Consider the following 26456-nt stretch of genomic DNA (forward strand, 5'->3'; position numbering starts at 1 on the left):
AAAAGGTGAGAAATTTGAATGGACAATGGAATTTGCAGCAAGTTTTGAGCAGTTGAAGTAGTTGTTGACAAATGCTCCAATATTAAATATTGCAAATTGAAACAAAGTGTTTGTGGTGTGTACAGATGCTTGCAAGAGAATACTTGGTGGAGTCCTTATGCAGGAAGGACAAGTAGTATGTTATGAATCAAGGAAACTGAATGAACACGAGCAAAATAATCTGACGCATGATCTTGAGTTGGCACCAATTGTCCATGCATTAAAGATGTGGAGACACTATCTTCTTGGTAGGAGGTTTGTATTGATGAGTGATCATAGTGGATTAAGGTATCTATTTGACCAACCGAATGTAAATTCCAGGCAAGCTAGTTTGTTGGTCACTATTAGTGAGTTTGACTTTGAGTTGAGGTACATTAAAGGTAGAGAGAACAGGGTTGCAGATACTCTCAACAGGAGGATACAGGTACATCATATAACAAATATGAACTCCTATGGGACATATTTACAGGATCAAATTTTACAGGCAAGACAACTAGATGGCAGGTACATGGAGCTTATGCACATGTTACAACAGACTCACAGAGTACAGGTGGTCAATATGTGGACTATCATCTTACAACAGATGGTTTGTCAAATTTAGGGACAAGATATACGTGTCGGACAACAATGAGCTCAAGAAACTTATCTTGAGGGAACTTCATGCTAAACCATATTCAGGTCACCGAGGATATCAAAAGACATTGACAACAGTGAAGAAGTTATACTATTGGCTGAATTTGAAGAAGAAAGTGGCAAAGTTTGTGGCTAGATGCTTGGATTGTCAATAGATAAAGGTAGAATGTAAGCACCCAGGTGGATTGTCAATATATAAAGGTAGAATGTAAGCACCCAGGTGGATTACTACAACTGATTCTGATTCCAGAGTGGAAATCTGAGGTCATTTCCATGGATTTCATTACAGGTTTGTTGATGACATCTAGACAACATGATTCTGTCAGGGTTGTGGTTGACATGTTAACAAAGGTAGCGCACTTCATTCCAGTGAAGTCTACTTATTCAACCAATTATGTAGCACATGTCTTCATCAGAGAGATAGTAAGGTTGCATGGTATTCCGAAGAAGATTGTGTCAGACAGGGATGCCAATTTCACTTCTATATTTTGGAAAGAGTTATTTGCAGGTTTGGGTACAGAGTTGGCCTTCAGTACAACTTATCATCCACAGACATAGAAGGTCAGTAGGATTTTGGAGGACATTTTGAGGATGTATGTGATTCATCAACAATGGAGGTGGGAAGAGTATCTTCCACTTGTTGATTTTGCTTATAAAAATGGGTAGAAGGAGTCACCAAGGATGAGTCCATTCAAGGCACTGTATGGGTGGAGTTGTAATGCTCTCATCAATTGGAGTGATCCAGTTAACAGGGTGTTGATAGGACCGAACATGTTGACAGAGATGGAATAAGCAATGCCAGTAATCAAGAAGAATCTAAAGGAAACACATGGAAAACATAAAGGTTATGCAGATCAGAACAAGATGTTTAAGGAGTTTCAGGTTGGGGAACAGGTGTACGTACACATCAAGCCCAAGAAGAGATCCTTGAGGATTGGATCATGTGCCAAGTTGGCGCCTTGGTTTTTTGGACCTTTCAAGATCCTTGAGAGGATCAGACCAATAGCTTATCGACTTGCACTTCCTCCGACAATGAAAGTCCATGATGTTTTCCATGTGTCATTGCTTAACAAGTATGTTAAAGATGTTGATCATGTGATTGAATGGTTTGTATTGCAGGTGGAGCCATAAGGATAATTCCAGCTAGAACCTCAGTGCATTTTATAGAGAAATATGCTCATGCTCTGGAACCGAGAAATCGAGCAGGTTAAAGTGCAGTGGAAGCACTTTGGGCCCGATGAAGCTACATGGGAGATGGCTGATTAGATGTGGGCTATGTATCCTTCTTTATTCGTTGGTTGAGCAGATGCTTTGGTGTGATGTTTTGGTATATGTGTATATATGTATATGGATGTAAATACTGCCATGAATTGTGTTATAAAGATCCAATAAGCGGTATGGGTGTCATGTCCTTATGGTTGTCATGTTGTTATGTTGTCATGTTGGTTTTCTTTTAGCAGTCTGATCATTGTAAATACTGCGTCGACCTAAGTTATAAAGCTCCATGGGTAGTATGTTTTGTTTTTCAGCAGTCTTGTTGGTTTTAGGTGTCATTCAACACCGAGGACGGTGTCCCCCCAAGGGGGAGGGTTCTGTAACAACCCTAGTCAAAAATCCATGTAATAAAGTTAGTAAAGGAAAAATAATAACCAATGTCACGGGACACATATTCTAAGCTAAATGTCGGGAAAAAAAACATAATGATAGGGATCACTTGTGATTAATTAATGGCTATGGAAATTGGCAAAGGCAATGTCAAAAGCTTTGGAAAGGCATGAGACATTTACTGGCATTTTATTTATGAAAATAATGGAAAATAGGAGAAAAAGAAGGTGAAAGGTCGCAGGTTGCATGTGAGGAGGAAAATAATAGAAAATTGAAGAAAATAAAGGCCTCATTAATAAAAAGGCTTATGAGGATCAGTTTGTAACCTTTTGTTAGTGTGATAGCTTTTTGTTAGTTCAGTTTTGGAGCTCTCATTTTCTACTCTCTCTCTCTCTCTCTCTCACTCATACTCTTGGACACTTAGAGTTTTCTTTGAGCACTCTTGGAGGAGTGTGACATATTTGGGATTTGGAGCAAGAAGGCAAAAGAAGAGAAGGAAAGTGCAAGAGGGCATCAGGATCAACAACTACAATGGGTTTTTCTTGCATGTACCGAATTGCATGTATAATTTCCTTGCTAGTTTTGGCATGCATGACACATGCATGTGGTTTCTTGGTTATGATTTGTCATTGACGTGGAGGATTGCCTAGATTGAAAATTGTTTTTCCTAGCCTTGCCATTTCCTGGATAGCCATGGTGTTGTGGGTTTCTTTCCTCTTGTTTTCTGGTTGGTTCTCATGTTCCTTAAGGTTGTGGGTTGAGTTACCAATTCCTGGAGCCTTGGTTAGACAAATTCTATGGAAGCCCTGTAACAACTTGGGTTGGTTTACTAGTCCTGGAAGCCTAGGTTGGACAAATGCTCTTGAGCCCTTGGTGGGTTGAGTTAATAGTCTTAGAAGCCCTGGTTGGACAAATGCTCTAGAGACCAACAACAACTGTGGGTTGAGTTATTAGTCCTGGAAGCCTTGGTTGGAACAAATGCTCTAGAGCCTTGGATAACTTGGATAGAGACCGATCTAGTGATGGTTAGTGATGTCCGATCGTGAGGTGGAATCAGTGGTTGAGGGTGGAGGTGGTTTGGCCTTTGGAAGCCCTGGTTTGGTTTTGTTTGATTTGTTTCATGAGATCCCACATTCATGCTTGTAATATGGCACAGGGGTGATTGGTTGAAAGAGAGATTTGGTTAAGCCCAATTTATGGTCGGGTGGTACGTGGAAGTCCATGACTTGGTTCGATTTGCAGATGTTAAGAAGAGCTCCTTTTCCTTTGGTATTTTACGAGTAAATGTGCTTGCCATTATGTGACCTTAATGGTTGTTTCCTCATTGATATGTCTTTGGTTATTTGCTGGTTATAAGCATGTTTTATGACAGTTATGATGTATGGATCTCATCTTGTTTTGGTTAGTACATGAAATGTTAATGAATAATTAGCCTAATAGATAACAAGGCAACTATTGTGAGGATATATCAGTACTCTTTGACGATTCTCAGGTAAGTATGAGATCCCTATGCTCAAATATATTGTTGTGACCTGTAGATTACCTATTTATGATATGTTTGACGAAATGCTTGTCATGGCTAGTAGGGGTCAGATCAAGTCCTTGTTCAAGTGCTTGCATTACTAACCTTGTTTTAATGTTATGTATTATTTATGGATTTTTCATGAAGTTATAGGTAGTGGCCTAAGTCCTGGCCTTGAAAAGGTGGCACAAAATCCAACGTAGCTAGCACTAAAGTGCTTGAAAAAGGCCAGAGTCGCATGGATGCCTTGCTCTGGGAGTGATTGGAGGGTCCGAATCGCATGCATGCCTTGTCATGGGAGTGATCGAGGCTCTAAGTTAGTGAAACAGCAAGTTATCTCAGGGGTTGGACACCTGAAGGGGTTGGTTGGCTCCTGAAGGTTTTGTAGCTTCTGAGGAAGGTCAGATTGGTCTTGTCATGTCAATTCCACTTCCTTAATTATATATAGGGAGTTGAATCATATCATAGTAACTCATCATCACATGTTTACCTGGGTGGATAGGTTAGCTTGGGTAAATGTGGGAGGAGGGTGTTATAGAGTATGCCCTAAAACTGCTTATGTTTGGGTAAGAGTTCATCTTCCCCAAATGTAAGGAAACATGTTAACGACCCAAGGCTGAAAGGCATCTCGTAGAAGTGAAAGCCTATCCCCTTATGGACCACCATTTGGTCATTCCAAGTGGTGTGGTTTTCCTTGAATAACTATGATGAGTCAGCCCACATTCGCGGATAACAATCAAAGATGGTTGTCCTCACTGTTAGTTTGACAATTGAGTTATGATAAGTTTTCTCACTTAAAAAAAACGAATTAAATTGAATCGATTTATTATTTTTATTACTTTTTACTTATTTTTTAATTGATATTAATTATTTTAAAATGTGCTTTTTCTAATCATTATTAATTAATTTAAGAGGTGTTTTTTTGATAATTCAATATAAGGTAGATGTTTTAAGTATTATTTAAAAAATATATTATTAATAGTATAAAAGTTTTCATATCAAACATAAGTAAAATATTTTAATGTAGAGAGTGAATGTTTATTATTTACATAAATGTTTTTTACATTCCAGATAAAGGAAAGGTGTAATGTTTTTCAGGTTTAATATGGATTTAACATAAATATTTTAATTTAGAGAGGGAATGTTTAATATTTACATAAATGCTTTTTACGTTCAAGATAAAGGAAAGGTGTAATATTTTTCATGTTTAATATGGATTTAACACAAATATTTTAATGTAGAAAGGCAATGTTTCTTATTTATATAAATGTTTTTTACATTCAAGATAAAGGAAAGGTGTAATGTTTTCTATGTTTAATATGAATTTAACACATGGTATTTAAAAAAATATGAATAAAAAAATGATTTCAATATGTATTATAAATAAATTATTTCAATGTTTACCTTAATCTAAATATTTTAATATATAAAATACATTAAAATAAATAAATTTTTAAAGTTAAAATAGTTTAATAACAAGTTGATAAGTGCGAGGGAGATGTGTAATTCTTTACATGTTTAACGCAAAGTTTACAAACACACACACTATTGTAATAACCTCAACGATATATAAAACATACTAGAAATCAGAGAAAATCATAAAAACGTAGTATGATTCTTGAGTTGAAAATGACATAATGCATAGTTGTATGAACTTGATAGGCCAAAATATTTCATGTTGATGGTACTATTTCTTATGTTTGGTTTGTTGGCCGAGGATCCTCATTGAGGATTTGGTTGGTGGGAGTACCTTGCGATCCTAGGATCCTCATTGAGGATTTGGTTGGTGGGAGTACCTTGCGATCCTAGGATCCCAGTAGACTCTTTTGTGTCCTCATTGTCATTATCCTATGGTTATGAAACTATGACACTGACACCACAAACTGCTTTAAGCACCATCTTGATTTTTTTATCCATGAGGTCCAATTTAGATTACTTGATGTTAAATGCGCCTCTTCTCCACCACTTAAGATATAAGGCCTTTGTTAAGCCAATAAAGTTTAATTAATCTTAAAATCTCAGGTTTTAGATAATCCTAAGTCCAAATTCCACCCTTTATACTCCTTTTCTTTGCATTTTAGAAACACTTTTCCTTTTCTATTTCACAATATTCTTCATGCATGTGAAATTGCGAGAACCACCTCTCTACCTTGAGGGCATCCTTTATTACTCTAGCGGAGTGATGGGGAGGCCCTGTGTCAATATTCTCCATGCATGCAAAATTGTGATTGGAAGTGCTTCTCTACCCTGAGGGCATCCTTTATTACTCTAATGGAATGATGGGGGGGCCCTAGGTATTGTAGTGCCTAGAGATACATTTTAGTCTCCTTCGAGAGCTTTTTCAATTGGACTTTAGGTTGCCTTCTAAGAAATATTTCACCATGCTTGTTGTTTAGGATAAGATAGGGTAACTATATACTCGAGGGGGCCAAATATGGTATGATTGGTAGTAGAGGCCACATAAGTAGGGTTTCAAACATAAAAATTATAATGGGTAAGTTAAGTTTATAAAGAAGATTAAAAAGGTTAATAAGGTTTGATAAAGGTGGCCCTTATTCCCTATGGGCTTTAATTAGGGTTTGAAATTGGTTCTTGAAATTTTGAAAAGGAAATTACAGTGAAATCCATAGTACTACTGGAATATACACCAAAGTGAGGCTAGCAGAATACCTAACTAAAGAGTTTGTGGATGCATTAACGACTCTTGGTTTCAAGACTAGGTTCTCTCCATGGTTCATGAATTGAATGCCATATACCTTTGCATGTTTACTTTCTTTGCAAACTCTATATAGTTGATTACTCCATTACTGGTTACTCCTGTGATGGACCAAGCTTACAACCTCATTAAGCATTCATTTGCCCTAGGGCGGGCCATACCACCTTACTCTAACATGATCCTTCTTAATCTGTATCCACTCTGGTTTTCCTTTTCCCTCTTGTACCAAGTACTACTTGCCATTCGAAACATTATATCCTACAAACCTTTGACATTGACCATTTAACATAATGGAAAATATCATTTAAAACCAATATTATACATATAGAAAAAGAAATTAAGTAATTTAATCATTTAAAATAAGTTACAAATACTAGAATACCTAACTAAAAAGTTGGTGGATGCCTTAACGACTCTTGGTTTCAAGACTAGGTTCTCTCCATGGTTCACGAACTGAATGCCATATACCTCTGCATATTTAATTTCTTTGCAAACTCTCAATACTTGATTACTCCATTACTGCTTACTCCCATAATGGCCCAAGCTTATAGCCTCATCAAAGATTCATTCGACATAAGGACAGACCATACCACCTTACTCTAACACGATCCTTCTTAATCTGTATCTACTCTAGTTTTCCTTTTCCCTCTTGTACCAAGTACTACTTACCATTCAAAACCTTATATCCTACCAACCTTTAACATTAACCATTTATCATAATGGAAAATCGGCTCTTGGTTTGCAAGAGCACTTACTATCCCTTAAGCATTTTTGTAGAAGTGTGGGGATGCAAGTCAATATCAGCAAAACGAAAGTAATGGTTTTCTCTAAGAAAAGAAAACATAACCAGTATAAGTTCTACTTTGAAGGCAACATTCTGGAAGAAGTTACGGATTACAAATACCTCAGAATTGATTTCAACAAAAATCTAAGCTGGAATGGTTGTAGAAAGAAAAGAACTTTGGGGGGTTGGAAAACATTTTATGTTTTTCAAAATAGGTGTAGAGAGGCAGAGTTATGGGACCAGAAAACCACTCAAACTCTTTTTCGGCTTCTAGTGATTCCGGTGATTCTCTATGGTTGTGAACTATGGGCCAGCAATACATCCGACATGCAGTGGAGACAAATTGAGAAAATTCAGAAACGTTTGTTTACAAACAAACTTAAGATTAAAAGTGCAGTTCCTTATGCTATCTTGTTAAGTGAAACAGGGACTGCACCTATTGAAGCAATTGCTATGGTGCGAGTCATAAGGTATTTAAAAAAAATTGAGCAAATGGAAGAGGGTAGATGACCTAAGGTTGTCTTTAATGATAGATTGTGCAAGACCAAAAAAAACTTGGATGCAACAAAATAACAAATGGTTTAGTAAATGGGGTATTTGCTTGAACGCATGTCCCATAAACAACAAAGAGATAAAAGCTTTTGTTATGGAAAAGTTCCACAAGCGTACTTGGGATAAAGAGCTAGGAAGAAAGAAAAAGTACTATATTGAATTGTTTAATCCCGCTCATAGTCATCAACCAAATGCATACATAGAGGCCAATATCTCTTGGAGAGCCAAAATTCTTATTGCTCAGTTAAGGACTAATTCTCAACAACTCTGTTGTGAAACGGGGTGCTGGAAAAGGCCAAAGGAAGTGTGGGAGGAAAGAGTATGCATTTTTTCGTTCTTCTGGAAAAGTGGAAACAAAAAAACATTTCATTTTAGAATGTGAGGCCTTCAAAGACAACATGGAAAGTTATGCAGGTATGATGGCAGCTAGCTCTTAGAATAATCTATTTAGCGAGGGGTTTGTCGAGAAGCTGGGAGCATTTATTTTGAAGCTTCACAGAAAAAGGGCCGAATACATAAAACATATAAAGAAATAATATGTCCCATAAACTATCTTTAGCCTCGTAAACATTAAAATAATTCCTTTCTTTCTTTCTTCTTCTTTATTAAAACCAATATTATACCTATAGAAAAAAAATTAATCATTTAAATTAAGTTACAAATCCTATACCTTTCAAAATTAATAATACAAAGAGATTCAAACAAGCTTGTATGCAAGCCCCTCTTGGACTTCATTCTATGCCAACACATATACCTCTATCAAAGAAATACATATTAGCACATAAATAACTTTTAACAAATGAATAACATCATGAAATAAACTAACACTAATGGAAAGGATCTGCAAGTACCAACTAAGCCTTTATCGCACTGCATTTTCAAAATGGAATAAACAATTTATGACATAAATATGCGCTGACAGAAACGATCCCTTCCATTGATAGGATTGGGTTTAGGTTGGGGCAACATAGCCGATGATCATGATTGCCGTCCCTCTTTCCCCTTGTTGCCGTGGATGTCATATTATGAATCCTCGCCTCTTCCTTCACCTTGACATTTATGCATCTTAACATCATTGCGGACGGACGATAGCAGGGAGGCAATCTTAACATGGCAACCCCTGCGTTGCTCTTTGCGGGTAGTAGATTGGTGCATTACATCTTCATACGTTCATTCTCAGCTGCTGAGACCACAGAACAACGTACGAAGATGATACCATTTACCTTTCGCAATGGTGTTTCTCTTTGCAGGTAGATATACTAATTGTGGTTTAGCGCAACAAAGATGGTGCCTGTTGCGTTCGGCAGCAATGCATTTGGTGGCTGAGACTCGACCTCAAGTTGTCGTGACGAGGGAATTGGGGAAAAACGCTAAATTGATCAAGAAGCTGGTGCGTTTTCTTCCTTTCTCTCTTCTTGTTATTCGCGATATCAGCTCTTGCCTTCTTTAATTTTTTTCAAATCTGAGATAGCCAATCTATTCAATCCAATCTGTTGACAAACAGTTCAAGTCGACTGTATTTCTAATTTTGGTAGGAGCCCGATTGACATTATAAATTGAATTTTGTTTCTTAATTGCCTCATCGATTTAATATCCATTCAAAGGAAGAATCAAATTTGCCTCCCTGACAGCAGTAGTTTAGTTGCAAATAACAATTGTTTGTTCGTTCATAATTCATAAATAGACAATTGTTATTGTTTAAGCCTGAAATGGTTTAATTCACTATTTAATGATAATTATAATTTCCTCTGATATTTGGCTTTTCGATATACCTATCTCCTTTCCGTTTACAAAATTGCGGGCCGTTTTGTAACATAAGTTCGCCCGGGAGCAACTATACTAAATAAAATAGGAAGCTTGAACTGACTGGTTGCTATCCACCCCACAATTTACGGAGGAAGTGATGCGAAATTTGATATTTCAAGTGATGCACAAGCAAGACATGTCTCCCTTTAACATTCAAAGCATCAAGCAAAAAACCGTTTAATTAACTAAATTTTATCACGAGTTCAACGAAATTCATCAATATTACAGCCCTACTCTCTGCTGGATAAATATGCTGATGCTGCAGGGATTCAATGACAAGCTTCTTGTGACTACCTCGTTTTTCTTATTAGTCGCTCATACTGGAATTAACAACGCAGGCCAGCTGTCTTCCTTATGCTACTATCTCACAGTCAAGTATGACTGGGAGTGAGATTCTTTGACAACGAGGAGCAGTCCATTTTTATTTTTTTGTGCATTATAACGGATTTTAGAGTTTCTTAGATTCCTGGCCAAGATTTCTCCTCGTCTAACTCGTAAGATTACTTCCCCCAGGGCCTACATTGCTTGTAACTTGTAATATGACATCCCCAAGCTCTAGGCTATGTATTTTAGGGCTTAACTTATAGGCTCTGCAACTTTACTACATGATCCTTAGTTGCAACTAGATGAACAGAAAGCAGTCCCTACAATTACTGAACCATCTTAAATTGTCCTCGTTTCCACTTCAAGAAAGTAGGTGAGAGTCATGGTGTAATAGAGCCTCACTTAGTAAGTTGAGGTATATCTTGACTAATATCCGGAGGTTTCTTTGGGAGAATTGCCTCTTCATTGCTATAAGGTGTCATGATGGAGGGAATGATTCTGAAATCTGTACTCAACCTCAACTCTTGACTATGCCTTCTATGTTGATATACTTAACTAGGTTCGGATTTGTGAGTTTCTTGGATCACTGGCCAAGATTTCTCCTCGTCTAACTTGTAAGATTACTTCCCCCTGGGCCTACATTGCTTGTAACTTGTAATATGACATCCCCAAGCTCTAGGCTATGTATTTTAGGGCTTAACTTATAGGCTCTGCAACTTTACTACATGATCCTTAGTTGCAACTAGATGAACAGAAAGCTGTCCCTACAATTACTGAACCATCTTAAATTGTCCTCGTCTCCACTTCAAGAAAGCAGCTGAGAGTCATCGTGTAATAGAGCTTCACTTAGTAAGTTGAGGTATAACTTGACTAATATCCGGAGGTTTCTTTGGGAGAATTGCCTCTTCATTGCTATAAGGTGCCATGATGGAGGGAATGATTCTGAAATCTGTACTCAACCTCAGCTCTTGACTATGCCTTTTATGTTGATATATGTAACTAGGTTCGGTCTTCATAATGACATATGTAATCATGATTTTATGTATTTGATGTAAAGAGAAAATAAATTTATTATTATTATTCTTGAGGCATGGGTTTCATACTCAAGGGAAATTTATTTTTAGGTCAAGCATCCATTGTGTGCTTCTAGGGCTTGTCATGTAGTCTACAAGTCAATTGAGTCATTGTCATGTATTGAAGACCCTTTTGGGCATGGTACATATTGTAAATAAAATTTATTTGAGTAAAAAGTAGAGTCAAAGACCCTCCAAGACCTTATCAAACAAGTAGCAACAAGTCAGCCTACATGAAGGGACAAGTCGGTCTAAAGATAGCAATTTGTACCCCACAAAAGCCTATATATAAGAAGGAACTCGACCTCATTTGGACACACTCTCAAGCAAGTTCGATTTCCTCAAGATAGAAGTTGGAAAAGGACAAAAAAGAAGAAGAAGAAGAGCAAGATCAGAGTTTTTGGGCCTCTCTCTCTCTCTCTTATGTTAGGTTTTCTACAATTGTTGGGCAAGTCAAAGTGTTGGATGGTTGTTGGGGTCGAATTTGCAAAAGAAACTGTTGGGTCGAAGTTGCAGAAGAATCTGTTGGGCCAAAGTTCCAAAAGAATCTGCTGGGTCGAAGTTGCAGAAGAATCTGCTGGGTCGAAGTTGTAGAAGAATCTGCTGGGTTGAAGTTCTAGAAGAAACTACTAGGATCGAAGTTGCTGAAGAAGTCACTGGGGTCGAAGTTGCTGAAGAAGTCACCGAGGTCGAAGTTGCTGGAAGGAACACTCATTAAAGAGGAAAGGTTTGACTTGATCTTGTAGGGGTATTGGTCAAGGTTATAGGTCTTGGAATTCGTCAATTAAAGTTCTATAAGAAGAGAAGAATTCTTGTGTTTTTTCCTCTCAGTTAGAGAGGTTTTGGCCCTGGCTGATCGCCTATATCTTGTGTCCTCTTGTCTTATTGTTTTTTATGGTTTGGTAGTTGTTTGGTGAAAATAACATTAAGCATAATAAAAAAAAGAAGAAGCTAATTAAGTTAAGTAAAATACATCACAAATAGTTATCAAAGTAAAAGAAATCACCTAATCTAGTTGCCCTAGATTTCTCAACATGGTATCAGAGCTAAGGTGACTACATCAATGAAAGGCAGTTTAAAGAAGGATACTTAAGGGCCAAAGCACAAGAAGATGATCTGAGAAACATCGAGAGCATCAATCATCAAGAAGGACTAGCACGCTCATCATCTTGAAGAAAGTAATTAAGAGCATCAAAGAAAACCTCAAAACCCTAGCTCATTCAAAGAAGGGTTATTCAATTGAAGCATTCTTGGAAAGTTTATAATATTCATCACAAAGGAAAGAAGACCTCAAGGACTTGACATCCAAAGAAAGACCCTACATTTGAAGTACCTTGGGAAGACCATCACATTCTACACTATCATTCAAAGAAGCAAGAAGAGGTGTTGTCATCATCATCAAGGAATCAAGGTGATCTCCCTCTCTTTGAGCCAAGGATCACTTTTGAAGGAAGACATCTTCTATTATCAACATCATCATCAAAATCAAGAAGGCATCAAGTTGAAGATATTGTCATCAAGGAGTATCTTCACAAGTAAGTATCTTTATATATATGTCTGAATTTGTTAAAATGACTTCATTTTGCAAGGAGAGCAACAAATTGGTTGGGTCATCAAACTTCCTTGCATGGAAGAAGAGGACAAATTTGATCCTCATAGAAAATGAAGTCATTGGACATGTTAAGGGTTCAATCACTAAACCTCCAAAGGAAGAAGCTCAAGCTCTAGCTAAGTATATGAAAGGGGAGATAAGGGCTCAAAGGATCCTTATAAAATCCATCAAGGATCCCCTCATACCTTATGTCTCAAAGTTGGAGACATCAAAAGAAACATATGAGAAGTTATTAGAATTGTTCTTTGTAAGCACCAATGGAGAAGTCACATCTTTAAGAACCGAGCTATACAAGATGAAGATATCAAAGGAAGAAGGAATAACCTCATACTTTATGAGGGTGTCAGAAATACGAGACCAACTGCAAGAGTTAGGGGAAATAATGTCCGATAAAGAGATGACCACAATTGTGCTCAATGCACTACCTAATGAATGGGGCAACTTCGTATCAAGCATCTATGGAAAGAAGGAAGCAACCCCATTCAGTGAACTCTGGTCATTATGTAAGATTGAAGAAACTAGGTTAAAAGCAAAGAGCGATGTGGGACCAGGTGAACAAGTTCAAGCATTTGCTGCCATGGCTAAGAGAAAAGGAAAGTTTGGGAAATTTGGTTCTCAAAAAAAGAAGAAGGATATGTCGAAGATCCAATGCTATGGCTGTCAGGAATATGGGCATTACAAGAGAGATTGTCCGAAATTCAAGAAGGACAACAAGAGGAAAGAAAGAAATGAAGCTCATATCACCGAAGAAGTGGAAGAACCTGATGAGAAGAAGTCCAAAGGGATAGATCTTCACTATTAGGGTTTCTCCAATGCATAGCAAGGAGAAGTAGGAGGTGAAGAGATCTCCACCATGGCAGTCAAGATGAGAAGCATTATGACTAGATACATCTTAGTAGAAGATGGCATCATACTATTGTTGAAAAATGTAACTAGGTTCGGTCTTCATAAATGTATTTATCAAAAGAATTTTTATTATTGTTATAATAACTTATTAAAGCATGGGCTTTATGCTTGGGTCATCATTTATTAGTCAAAGTCCCCATTGTGAACTCCTAGGATTAATATTGAGTCATTAGAGACATTGTATATTTTATGAGGCCCTTCTTGGGCTTTTGAACGATGTAAAAAGAATTATTTTTGAGTCAAAGATGAATTATGTAACCTCCACACCAAGTCGACCTCAACTGGGCAATTTGACCTCACCAAAGGCCTATATATTGGGGCAAATCGAATTCATTTGGACACACACTCTCTCACAAGTTCGATATCCAAGTAAGAGCTGGAAAAAATGTGAAGTTGAAGGAGGCTAAAAGGAGTGCGAAATTGGTCAAAAAGGAAGGGAAGGACAAAATCAAAGTTTTGGGATGTCTCTCTCTCTCTCTCTCGTGTGGGCTACTTTAGGAGATCGAAGTCTCTCTGCAAAAGTCGAAGTTGTTGTTGTTGCCAGTTGTTTCTTGTTGCTACCAAGTCGAAGTTGTTGGGGTCGAAGTGTTGTTACTTCTAGGTCGAAGGTTGGATCGAAGAAGGAAAGACTGACTTGGTGTGGAGGAGGTCTGTGTCTAGGTTGAAGAATCTCAAAAAAAACTATTGAAGGAAGAGATTTTTGACTAGGTTTTCCCCTAGATAGGGGTTTTGCCCTGGCAGAGTGCCTACATCTTGTGTCTTGTGTTTTTGTGATCTTCATGCACACATAATTTGGTAATTGCTTGATGAAAGATAATATAACAAATAAGTAAAAGAAACCAACATAATTCACAAGTAATTATCAAGAAAGAGAAATTTAACCCTAATTCTACTAGAATTGATTTCTCAACATGGTATCAAAACTAAGGTTGAAGAAGATTGAAGATCACTTCGTTGGCTTGAAGGAAATGATTACTCCCTCTATGTCAATACTACAGGAAGATGGATCAAGAAGATTGTCTACTACTTATTCAACAAGGTCAAAAGTCAAGGGTTCTTAGCTGCACTTACAGGATCACTTAATGATGATAATGCATGGATCATTGACAGTGGAGCATCAAGGCATATGATAGGGGAAAGTAAACAACTTCAAACTCTATCAAAGGAACCATCTTCTCATGCAGTGGAATTGGGAGACAACAAAAGCTATGATGTTAGAGGCCTGGGATCAACATCTTTGAAGCTGGAGAATGGAGCAAAACTACATCTCAACAACATACTATATGTTCCAGGTTTGAAAAAGAATTTGCTTTCAATTTCTTGCTTAGAAGATAAAGGGGATATAGTTTTGTTGATGGAAAGGTCTTGGTTTGGGGAAAAGATTCAAGTATTGATAAAGCTAGGGTTATTGGAGTTCGTGAAGGAAGCTTGTATAGAGTCATTACACCACCTCCTCAAGCCCTAGTTCATATGGAAATCAATCCCATTGAGCTATGGCATAGAAGATATGGTCATCTTCACTACAAGGTCATTCCCACTCTTAAACATCTAGTTCATGGCATCCCCGATATCAAAGAAGATCGTGAAGGAGTTTGCAAGGGATGCTCTTTGGGAAAACATACAAAAAAACCATTTTCAAATAGTGAAACAAGGTCTAAAGAAATATTACACCTTATACATTCTGATGTGTGTAAGCCCATGTCTAACAAATCACTTGGAGCCTGGAGGTCATCTTTACTATGTAACATTTATTAATGATCACTCTAGAAAGACATGGCTCTACCTTCTCAAGAAAAATGATGAAGCATTTGAGAAATTCAAGGAGTTTAGATGTGAAGTGGAAACCCTAACCGAAATAAAAATAAAGACTTTGAGATCCGACAATGGTGGGGAATACACTTCTAAAGAATTGATTGCATATTGTGTAATGTCCCTTTCCGAAATTTTGTGGTATTTTTCTTAGAATTCTCTTTATAAATTTTATGTCGGCATTTTCAACAAAAACTCACGAAATTGTACAAAAATGCACCAGCAAATAGCAACCCAGAAATTATACAAGCACGACAATACATTGACAATTTGCATAAGTGAACCTAGAAACTCAAATAACATCAAAAAATGCAGCAAAAGAAATGACCCAACTTTATTTATCATAATATAGCATGCAAAGTACACCAGGAAATATTTTAGACAAAAGAGAAAGATGATAGTTGAGTGAACCTCCAAATATTCTGCTGATATGTCAATCCTGATCTCTCAAACTCCACAACGGCTGCCACTGAATCAACTAAAAGACGATGAAGCACCAATTGAGGACCTGAATGATCCTCACTCCAATATCCTTGAAGCTCTATGAAACTCCTAGATGAAGTCTCCTCAAAGAGAGTTGGGTTTCCGTCCAACACTCAACAACATACCTGAGGGTTTCTGCCCTAGGGCTACCAATGAAGTAGAGAACCAGGTTCTCAACCTCTCATACAAGAAGAAATATCAAATCCAAGATGTCCTCTAATGGCCTCCTCCTCCTCTTTTATAAATCTGATGGACCCCTCTAGAACCTCCTATTTTATTATTATTTTAATCATGGAGCACTTTTCCCTCTTTTATTTCAATTAAAATATTCTTTTTAATGTGGGAAAAGGGTAAATTGGCCACCATGCCTCCTCAGGTCACTGAAAATCACTTCTAACCATCCTATCCTGTAGATCTTCTCATTTTGGTTCCAACAAGCTATTACACTAAGGTGTTCTGCCAAGTATTCCTCCCAAAATGCCACCTTAAGCGTAATTAATTGAGTCAGGCCCATTAATAACTCTGTTTTTTGAAAGTTGTCAGAATGCAATGGAACGAAAGGCAAATTGTGTGAATAATGGAATATACCAAGCAAATGCCATGGGACCTCGTAAAAACTCCTCAAAACCCCTCCAAATCCCCTAGGTCCGCTGAGGACGCCAACCTGCACTTGTGACCTGTCTGCCCCCAACTCTAAAAGTCCATCCTAACCATGCTATAAGGAACACCAAAAAAAGGAACATTACATATTGTAAAGAAGCAAGAATTAAGAGAGAGCTTATTATTCCCTACTATCCCGAACAAAATGGAGTGGCCAAAAGAAAGAATAGGACAATTGAAGAAGGTGTACGAACAATGCTCCTTGATCAAGACTTACCAAAATTTCTATGGGGAGAATCAGAAATGGCAATCGTATATATTCAAAATAGAAGTCCTCATAGAATTCTTGAAAATATGACACCTGAGGAAGCATTCACAAGGAAGAAGCCAAGTGTGGACCACCTCCGAATCTTTGGGAGTCCTGCCTATATCCACATTCCTAAAGACAAACGAAAGAAGTTGGATTCTACAAGCATCAAAGGGATCTTCGTTGGCTATAGTCTCTCCTCAAAGGCATATAGAATGTACATCAAGGGAGACACATTGAAGTAAGTAGGGACGTTATATTTGATGAAAATCAAGCCTACAAAAGATCCAAGGACATTCCTATTGATTCTGATGACAAAGATCTACCTATATTTGAAGAAGAAGAAGTACAACCCGACAATCCTTCTACAATTCAAGAAGAAGAAGAAAGACCGAATGAGCCTATTCAACTTGTGATCATACCGAACATAAAGAAGAGGCCAAACTGGTTAAAAGCTGCTCTTGAAGATACTAAAGGACATTGAATTGCAAAAGGAACCTTTAGAGAAAGCAAAAGGTCGAAGAGATATTATGGATATGTTACATATATGACAAATTGAAATCATACCATCTAAATTTCAAGAAGCTGCTCATCAAGAAGTATGGAAGAAAGCTCTGCAAGAAGAATATCAATCCATCATGAAGAATGGGGTTTGGGAAATCGTTCCTAAACATAGTGACAAATCGGTTGTCACCTCTAAATGGATTTACAAGATCAAACACGCTGTTGATGGAAGTATAGATAAATATAAAGCCAGATTTGTTGCAAGCGGTTTCTCTCAAAAAGAAGGCATAGATTATGAAGAAACCTTTGCACCCACTACAAGGTATATTACCATTATATCTTTGGTTTCATTGGTTGCTACAATGGGATGGAATATCCATCAAATGGACATGAAGACAACATTTTTGAATGGGAACATCGATGAGGAAGTATACATTGAGCAACCCGAAGGCTTCAAAGCAGCGATGCAAAAGTCGCGATATTATCAGATTATCGCGATTTTTATAATTTAAAGATATTATCGGCCGATTATTAAACGTATTTTTTTCGCGATTTTTTCCTCGTGGTTTTTTCCGAAAAAATCGTGATAAAAACGAAAATTTCGCGATTCGATACGGTTGTTATCGTTGGGCCGACGGACAGCGGGTTTATAACACCAAAAAACAATTTTTTTTAATTCATTTGGACAGACAGCGGCAGCGGCATGGATTGGGAGTGACCTAGGAGAAAAACCTTGGTCGATTGGGAGCTGATTGGAGGAGAAAAACGACTCAAAAACCCTGGTGGATTGAGAGCTGAGGAGGAGAGGATCAATTTTCTCCGGCAAACCGGTATGGGCACCAAATTTATGTGTTTTGTTTTGGTTTTTTTTGTTTTTGGTTGGGTTTGGATAACCCATTGTTTATCAAATATTTTTGAGTTGATTTGATGGTGTTTTTGTTTGTTAAATTGTCAAAAATTCAATGTGTTTTGTCATGTTACTCATGTATGTAATTTTTTTTAATTTTTGTAACTTGCAATCCTTATTTTGCCATAGGTTCACCATTCAACTTCAAAGTTCAAAGTTCAAACTTCATCTTACAAATTTAAAACTCAAGAGTCAAGAGTTCAACCAAGTTACAAACATGCCAAGGAAATTGGACCCTCTGTGGGAATTTGGTGAACTTGATGGAGGGTTTGATAGAATAAACTTGAGTTGCAAGTTGTGTGGGCATCATATGTCAGGGGGGGTTTATAGATTGAAGTATCACCTTGCACAAATCCCTGGATTTGATGTAGGGCCTTGCACAAATACAAATCCGGAAATCATCTGAAGAGCCATGAGATCATTGGAAGAATTAGAGCACGAGAGAGAGGCCAAAGTAGAAATGAAAAAGTAACTAGCAAAGAGGGTGTTAGGCTCAGGTGAACAAGGAAGTAGCATTGGTTCTACTTCAGCATCAATATCTACAACCAACCCGGTAGCTACCTCATCATTTTTTGTTCCTAGAACCACGCCTGATTCACAACCATCTATCATTTCAATGCTTAAAAAAACTAAGAAAGAACAAGCTGACAAATTGTTGGCCAAATTTCTCCTTTAGGGTGATATTCCTTTCAGCGTTGCAAGGAATAATCCATTTTTCCAACCTGTTGTTGATGCTATTGCCACTGTTGGCCTAGGGTACAAAATGCCTTCTTATGATGACTTTAGAGGTCAGATTCTTCAAAATGAAAAGGTTGACTGCACCAAAAGATTGGAGGAGTTTAGGGCATCGTGGGCTCAAAGAGGATGCACTGTGATGTCAAATGGTTGGACTAACCAAAAGGGGATAACCCTTATAAACTTCTTGGTTAGTTGTCCCAAGGGGGCAATGTTTATGAAATCTGTTGATGCATCTTCACATATCAAAAATGCAAAAACTTTATGTGATTTGTTGGATGTGTTTATTTTGAAAGTGGGTGCAGAACATGTTGTCCAAGTCATAACGGACAATGCTGCAAATTATGTTGTTACTGGCAAGATGCTTATGGAGAGGCATCCTACTTTATTTTGGACACCTTGAGCTACACATTGTATTGATTTGATGTTGGAGGACATAGGAAAAATTTCCTTTGTCAAAGATATTGTTGACTCATCAAAAAGCATTACAAAATTTATATATAATCATACATCTGTGCTTAGCTTGATGAGAAAATTCACCAACAAGAAGGAGTTGGTGCGCCCCGCCATTACATGGCTTGCCACCAGTTTCATATCTCTTCAATCCCTCTTGAATTCTATGTGGGATGTGAAGAGAATGTTTCTCTCAGAGGAGTGGCATGCTTTGACAATGAGCCGCAAAGCAGAGGGAGAGGCCATATGCAGATTAGTTTCATACCAAGAAGAATTTTGGGCGGGAGTGCAGGAGGTGTGCACGTTACTAACCTTTGGTAAAGGTTCTTCGATTAGTTGATGGTGAGAAGCCCGCAATGGGCTATTTGTATGAGGCCATGGACATGGCCAAAGAATCCATTCAGGCCTACTATGATGATAAGGGAGATGAGGGGTTTCAGAAACAACTCCTCCTACGGGAAGTGAATAATGAACAATGGAACACACTCCATCGTCCCATTCATGCTGCAGGGATCTACCTGAACCCCGCATTTTCTTACCCATGTGGGTTCGTATTTGATGCTGAGATCATGGTTGGATTCTTAACTTATGTTCAGAGGATGGTGCAATCTCCAACAAAACGTACAAAAATCTCCAAAGAAATCGAGACATACAAGATGGCAGGTGCCACATTTTTCTTTGATATGGTTGTGACTGATAGGATGACTAAAACGCCAGGTATTTTTTAGTTTGTTTCAAATTTCATTGTCTCTTCAAGTTCATAACTTCATATTTTGCTTCAACTTTCAAATTTCATTTTCTTTCTTAAGTTTATTTAAAATTTTATTTGTAATTTTGTTGTAGATGCATGGTGGAGAATGTATGGTGCCAGGGTACCCCATCTACAAAAGCTTGCCATTTGAATTCTCAGCCAAACATGTAGCTCCTCAGGATGCCAGCGCAACTGGAGTGTATTTGAAAAAATACACAACAAGAAACTCAAGAAGTTAAACTTAAAACTTAAAATATTGCAAATTTCCGATTAATTTTTTGAATTCATTAAACAATAATTTTTTTATAATTATTATTTCATGATCTTTGTACAGGTTGGAGTCCCGGCAACTTAATGACATGGTCTATGTCCACTACAATCTTCGATTGTGGGTGAGGCAACTTGAGAGGATACCTAATATGGAGGCCATCTCATTGGATGGGATTGACACCACTGTTGCATGGAGGGTTGAGGCCGAGAGGCCTCTCATGGAGTCTGCCAATGATTGGTTAGAGTAGGAGGTAGTGGAAGGCGTAGAGGAGGAGGAGGAGGAGGAGGAGCAACAGGAGGAGGAGGTGACACCACCTACCCGAGCTACCCCTGCCACCAGTAGAGGTGTGGTCTACTTCCTGTAGCTCCTAGTTCTTTAGCTTCTAGAGCACAACAGAGTCCACTTCCAACTCCATTGGTATGTACATCTAGAGGGAAAGGGAAAGCTATTACATTTTCTCGCAAGAGGGGCAGAGGAAATCAATAGTATTAGACTTTAGTTATTTGGTTCATTTCATTGTATATGACATTATGACTCACGGTATGAGATGCATTATTATATTTTTTGTTGATATTTTGAGGCTAAGTTGGGACTTAGGAGTTAGGACTTACTTTTCAGGACATGATTCAATGTTATGTGTGATATAGCACTAGAAATGATATTACACATCTTATATATTAGTTCTTTTATCATATTTATGTGTCAATGTATTTATTTTATGTTGTAAATGCTTTAGATATTAAAAAAATTGAAAAAAAATGAATATTTTTGTATTTTACGATTTTTTTTGATTTTTTCCCTTGCCGATAATATCTCGATAACGATAACTGCAACATTGCTTTGAAGTAAATGGCAAAGATACTCATGTATGTAGACTCAAGAAGGCCCTATATGGTTTGAAGCAAGATCCTAGAGCATGGTATGTAAGAATGGATGCATACCTTCTAAGAATTGGGTTCGTGAAGAGTTTCGCTAATCCAAATCTCTACATCAAGGTTGTGAATAATGAGCCAGTCATTATTTTATTATATGTGGGTGATCTATTCATTATGAGTGTGGAGAGAAGAATATAAGAATGCAAGAAGATGTTGGCCACTGAATTTGAGATGAAGGATCTAGGACTAATGCACTATTACCTAGGTCTGGAAGTATGGCAAAATCTTGGGGAGATATATTTGTGGCAAGGAAAGTAAATCATCAAGTTGCTGCAAAAATTTGGGATGATGGATTCCAAGCCCATGACTACTCTTATGATCACCAATCTCAAGAAGTTGAGGAGCTCTACTCAAGTCTCGCAGATCCTACCTCCTATCTTCAGTTGGTGGGTTCTCTGATGTATCTAATAAATACTAGGCCAGATATATGCTTTGTTGTGAACATTCTTAGTCAGTTTCAGTTGGAGCCTTATCATGATCACTGGATAGCTGCCAAGCATATATTGAGATATCTTCGTGGCACGATACATCACTGCCTAAGTACAATAGCAAAGAAGTCAAGCTGATTGGCTTCACAAATTCTAATTGGGGTGGCAGTGAGACAAATGGAAGAAGCAATACCGGTGGATGCTTTAATTTTGGATTTGCCATGAACTCATGGATGAGTAGAAAGCAAGATCATGTTGCTTTGAGAAGTGTTCAAGCAGAGTACGTGGTTGCATGTGAAGTAGGAAAGGAGGTTGTATGGTTGAGGAAGCTTCTGACAGATTTGTTCAAGAAGCCTCTGGATCCTACTGTGATAATCAAAGTTGCATCAAGATGTCTAGAGACCACGTGTTTCATGCTATGACGAAACATATCAAATATAAGTTCCACTAAATTAGGAACTTGGTGCAGGATGGGATCGTGAAGCTACAGCCCACAGAAGATCAAGTAGATGATATACTAACAAAGTCTCTTCCTAATAAGAAGTTTGAATAAATTAGAAGCATGCTTGGTTTAGTTGATATTGTTGATCTTATTGATGATGATAAATTTTGGAAGAGATTTGTTGAGGCTTTGTGTGTGAGACTAATTGTCTGGGAAGACATCTGGCCCACATTATGTGTTGATGTCTAGTTCTCGAAGTAGGGAGGGTGGCGTTGGTCATGGAACTCTGACCTCGGATACGCACCTAGATCCCTGGGTTGATGGTTAGCATGTCTGATGGTACCTAGAGAGGTTGAAAGCTTTAGTCCATCTTAGTCCCACTCAGATAGATTTCCCTGGTCAGGAATCTAGTCTGTGGCATTGTGGTGCCTAAACTATTGAGAGACCTTGGATAGATTGCCCTGGTCAGGAATCTAGTCCATGGCATTGCGGTGCCTAAACTCTTCATAGTTCATATAGTTTGAGATCTTCCTTGTACTTGTTATGAATACCTCCCTAGTTAAGAGGGAGTGTTGAAAAATGTAACTAGGTTTGGTCTTCATAAATGTATTTATCAAAAGAATTTTTATTATTGTTACAATGACTTATTAAAGCATGGGTTTCATGCTTGGGTCATCATTTTATTAGTCAAAGTCCCCATTGTGGACTCCTAGGATTAATATTGAGTCATTAGAGTCATTGTATATTTTATGAGACCCTTCTTGGGCTTTTGAACGATGTAAAAATAATTATTTTTGAGTCAAAGATGAATTATGTAACCTCCACACCAAGTCGGCCTCAAGGAGATCAAGTTGGCCTCAATTGGGCAATTCGACCTCACCAAAAGCCTATATATTGGAGCAAATCGAATTCATTTGGACACACTCTCTCTCACAAGTTCGATATCCAAGAAAGAGTTGGGAAAAGTGCGAAGTTGAAGGAGGAGGCTAAAAGGAGTGTGAAATTGGTCAAGAAGGAAGGGAAGGACAAAATCAAAGTTTTGGGATGTCTCTCTCTCTCTCGTGTGGGCTACTTTAGGAGATCGAAGTCTCTTTGTAAAAGTCGAAGTTGTTTTTGTTGTTTGTTGCTGCCAAGTCGAAGTTGTTGGGGTCGAAGTATTGTTGCTACTAGGTCGAAGGTTGGATCGAAGAAGGAAAAGCTGACTTGGTGTGGAGGAGGTCTGTGTCTAGGTTGAAGAGTGTTAGGAAAAACTATTGAAGGACGATATTTTTGACTATATTTTCCCTAGATAGGGGTTTTGCCCTGGCAGAGTGCCTACATCTTGTTTCTTGTGTTTTTTTTATCTTCATGCACACATAATTTGGTAATTGCTTGATGAAAGATAACATAACAAATAAGTAAAAGAAGCCAACATAATTCACAAGTAATTATCAAGAAAGAGAAATCTAACCCTAATTCTACTAGCATTGATTTCTCAACAAGTATAAGGCTGAAAATGTGTTCATGTGTCATGATCTTCCATCATTTGAGGCATATCCCTCCAACTTCCAAATAGCTCCAAGGACCCCATGTCCACAAAGTGTCACCACATCATCTCCATGTGTCTCTAATGGTCAATCCAAGGTCTTCTCTCTCCAACATTATGACTCCATTAGAAGCAGCAAGCCCTCCCTAGTCATCTCATGGAAGACCATCCTCATCTGTGATCCAAATCATGGCCTACCCATCAGGTAGTGTCAAGGCCAACCTAGGTGCATGTTGGGTCTAGTGGTGCAATCATCAAGAATCTTCGATGTTAGGTCAAAGAAGATAAACATCATGGGTCCTAGGGGCGCTCTAGGGCATGCATTAGCTGCTCAAATAATCACAATTCCCAATGCTTTGATGTAAATGGGCAATGTTGCATCTGCTAAGTCATCAACCTCTCTAAAAGGCCTGAGCACTTGTGGAGTGGGTGTCCTCAAGGCCCAAGTTGTTGTGGACCCCCTGACAAAACCAACTCAAACTCCAGTGAAAGAAACCTTTAATTAGAGACTAAGATCATATAAGCATCTAAGTGGACCAAACTTGTATATTAAAGGCATATCAATACTTCAAACTTGGATCAACTTACGATATCTAACTAGACCAAGTCTCGTAATGGTGTTCCCTACCTTGATAGAGGTGGCTAACTGTCAACCCTATTAGGTGCTTCTAGCCCCTAAGGGGAGGTGACATTTCAAAGATAACCCCTCAATCAATAGGTGTTAGTGTGAATGAGTGGTAATGGGGGGAAAAGGATTCATGGCCAAGCGTCATGGTCAAGGGGACTAGCTAATGGGAGTCCACATCTTGAGTGTATAGATGTAATGGAGGGAGCAATCATGGAAGCATGAGTTACCCTACTCAACCTACTGTTTCCACCCCTCTAATGTGCATTTTACTTCTTTTTAATGATGCTTTTTATTTTGGGCATATAGCTCAAGGGTTAGAGCTTGCTCTCTATGATATAGCACTTAATTTTACCCCTTAAGATGAGATGTTCATCGTTTATCAGGGTTGCGACATGCAAAGATTCCTTTTGATGAAATGGAGCACCAAGTGCTCAAGAACCAAGGGATGACCAATGAGGAGGGTAGAGCTCATGCTAGGATTTTGCCCATGCGCTAATCTATGTCTCGGCCATCTTTTGCATTTTGATTTTCTTTGTTTTCTTTTATTGTAGCCATGATATGCTTTTCCATTCTTTTAGTTGCATTAGCCTCTAGGGCAATGTTTCCCGACCCTACTCAAGGATGTGTATAAGAGGGTGTCAAATCCCACTGAACTAATGATAAGTTAGACCAAAAGAATGGATATGGTCTATAAGGAGTTTATATAGTGACATGGAAAATGTTAAGTATGGTGTAAGGGAGAATGAACACACTATTTCAATCCATGTTTTCCAAGTAGTGCCCCTCCTATAACTCCAAGGTTTCAAGGGAGGTCCCATTAGACTAGGGCTAATGATTAACACCCCTGGTAAGATGAGAGAACATATTTATAGTCAAGATTGTTCAATCTTCCAAATCACCCCTTTATCCATACTAAATGCTCAAAACAACAAGTATAAGCACCCGATAGCAAAACTATCAAAGTACATGTTGAATAGTAACCCACCTTCATTTCAGAGGCAATGTCGGATTGTGAGAGGTACGCAGTTGATGCTGACGGTAGAGGCATATGGCATATCATCATCAAAAAGTGAATATCAAGGGTTTTTGACTAGCTGCCTGTCAAATGTAAGAGAAAAGTTCTCTCCTATGGGGTCACCCATTTTGGTGGGTAACAGGGCTAATCATCAGGTGTTAATGAGGGAAAAGACATGTACATTGGCAGCAAAGTCAATCTTGAGGGCATTCTCCTCCAGAGTACGTTGCCCTCAACTGTTCTAAAAATGGTGGTTCTATGCCAATGTTGGTCAAATCTCAAAATTACAAAGTTCACATGAGTTGGGGTGTTAATTTTAGGTATGTTCTATGCTTAGAGCAATTTACTTCAATTTTTCCATTTTAGCTCAATATCAATTCCAAATTTAGCAATCACGTCAGCATGATAATGAAGTGCAAATAGAACATAAACATAAACATCAAAAAACAAGCCAAGACAAGAGGACACAAGATGTGGCGCCAGCTAGGGACAAACCCCAATTTGGGGAAACCCTTGATCAAATCTTCTTATATTCTTCAATAGTTCAGCAGAGAGATAGATAGTACATATACATTTGAAGTCAACACTTTGACTTGCCAAGATAGGAGATCAAACATCAGAGATCTTCACCATGAAGATGACACAAAGCAGCAGATGATAGGCCTAGAGCAGGTCCACCAAATACCCAGAATACTGAAGCTTTCCTTCTATAAAGCTACTCCATTGATCATGACAAGGCTGCTGATCTGGCACCTTTCATATGCAATAAGGACTGATGCATTTCATAGCAGACCTGGACACTAGATAGAGCACAAACGTTGTGAGCTACAGCACTCTAAACAAACCCCACAGTCCACCTATTGACTGCAGCTTGCCTGCACACATTTTCTCCAATGATACACGGCCTTATAAGGTGTGAATGCAGCACTTAAAGAGGCCTTCAACTACTAGCTATGGCTTGCGGCCTAGCCCAGCAGTTGACTGTAACCTTGTCCCTTCATACAATGACCCAATCAGCCTTTATGCAGCAGCCCCATAGCTCCTCCTCATTGGATACTTTTGCCCAGCATATCATACCCAAACAATACAGA

The 26456-nt window shown here is 38.2% G+C and overlaps 1 protein-coding gene across 6 annotated transcripts in view; it reads left to right on the plus strand.

The window, feature by feature from the left end:
- Positions 1–8710: 8710 nt before the first annotated feature.
- The window catches only part of LOC149251368 (uroporphyrinogen-III synthase, chloroplastic-like), a 335450-nt gene continuing 317704 nt past the window's right edge, over positions 8711–26456 (plus strand). For 2 of the 6 annotated variants that reach the window (XM_089459379.1, XM_089459378.1), the window contains exons 1-2: positions 8718–8989; positions 9102–9241. In XM_089459379.1, coding sequence (XP_089315505.1) covers positions 8962–8989; positions 9102–9241 — 168 coding nt within the window. In that variant the 5' untranslated portion in view covers positions 8718–8961. Of the gene's footprint in view, positions 8990–9101; positions 9242–26456 lie in introns of all 6 variants that reach the window. The other 4 variants (XM_089459382.1, XM_089459377.1, XM_089459381.1 and 1 more) reach the window with 4 other exon arrangements.

This window comes from Pinus tabuliformis, chromosome 7 (genome assembly GCF_031772625.1).
Source record: "Pinus tabuliformis cultivar Carrire ecotype Pingquan chromosome 7, CPIR1, whole genome shotgun sequence".
NCBI lineage: Eukaryota > Viridiplantae > Streptophyta > Pinopsida > Pinales > Pinaceae > Pinus > Pinus tabuliformis.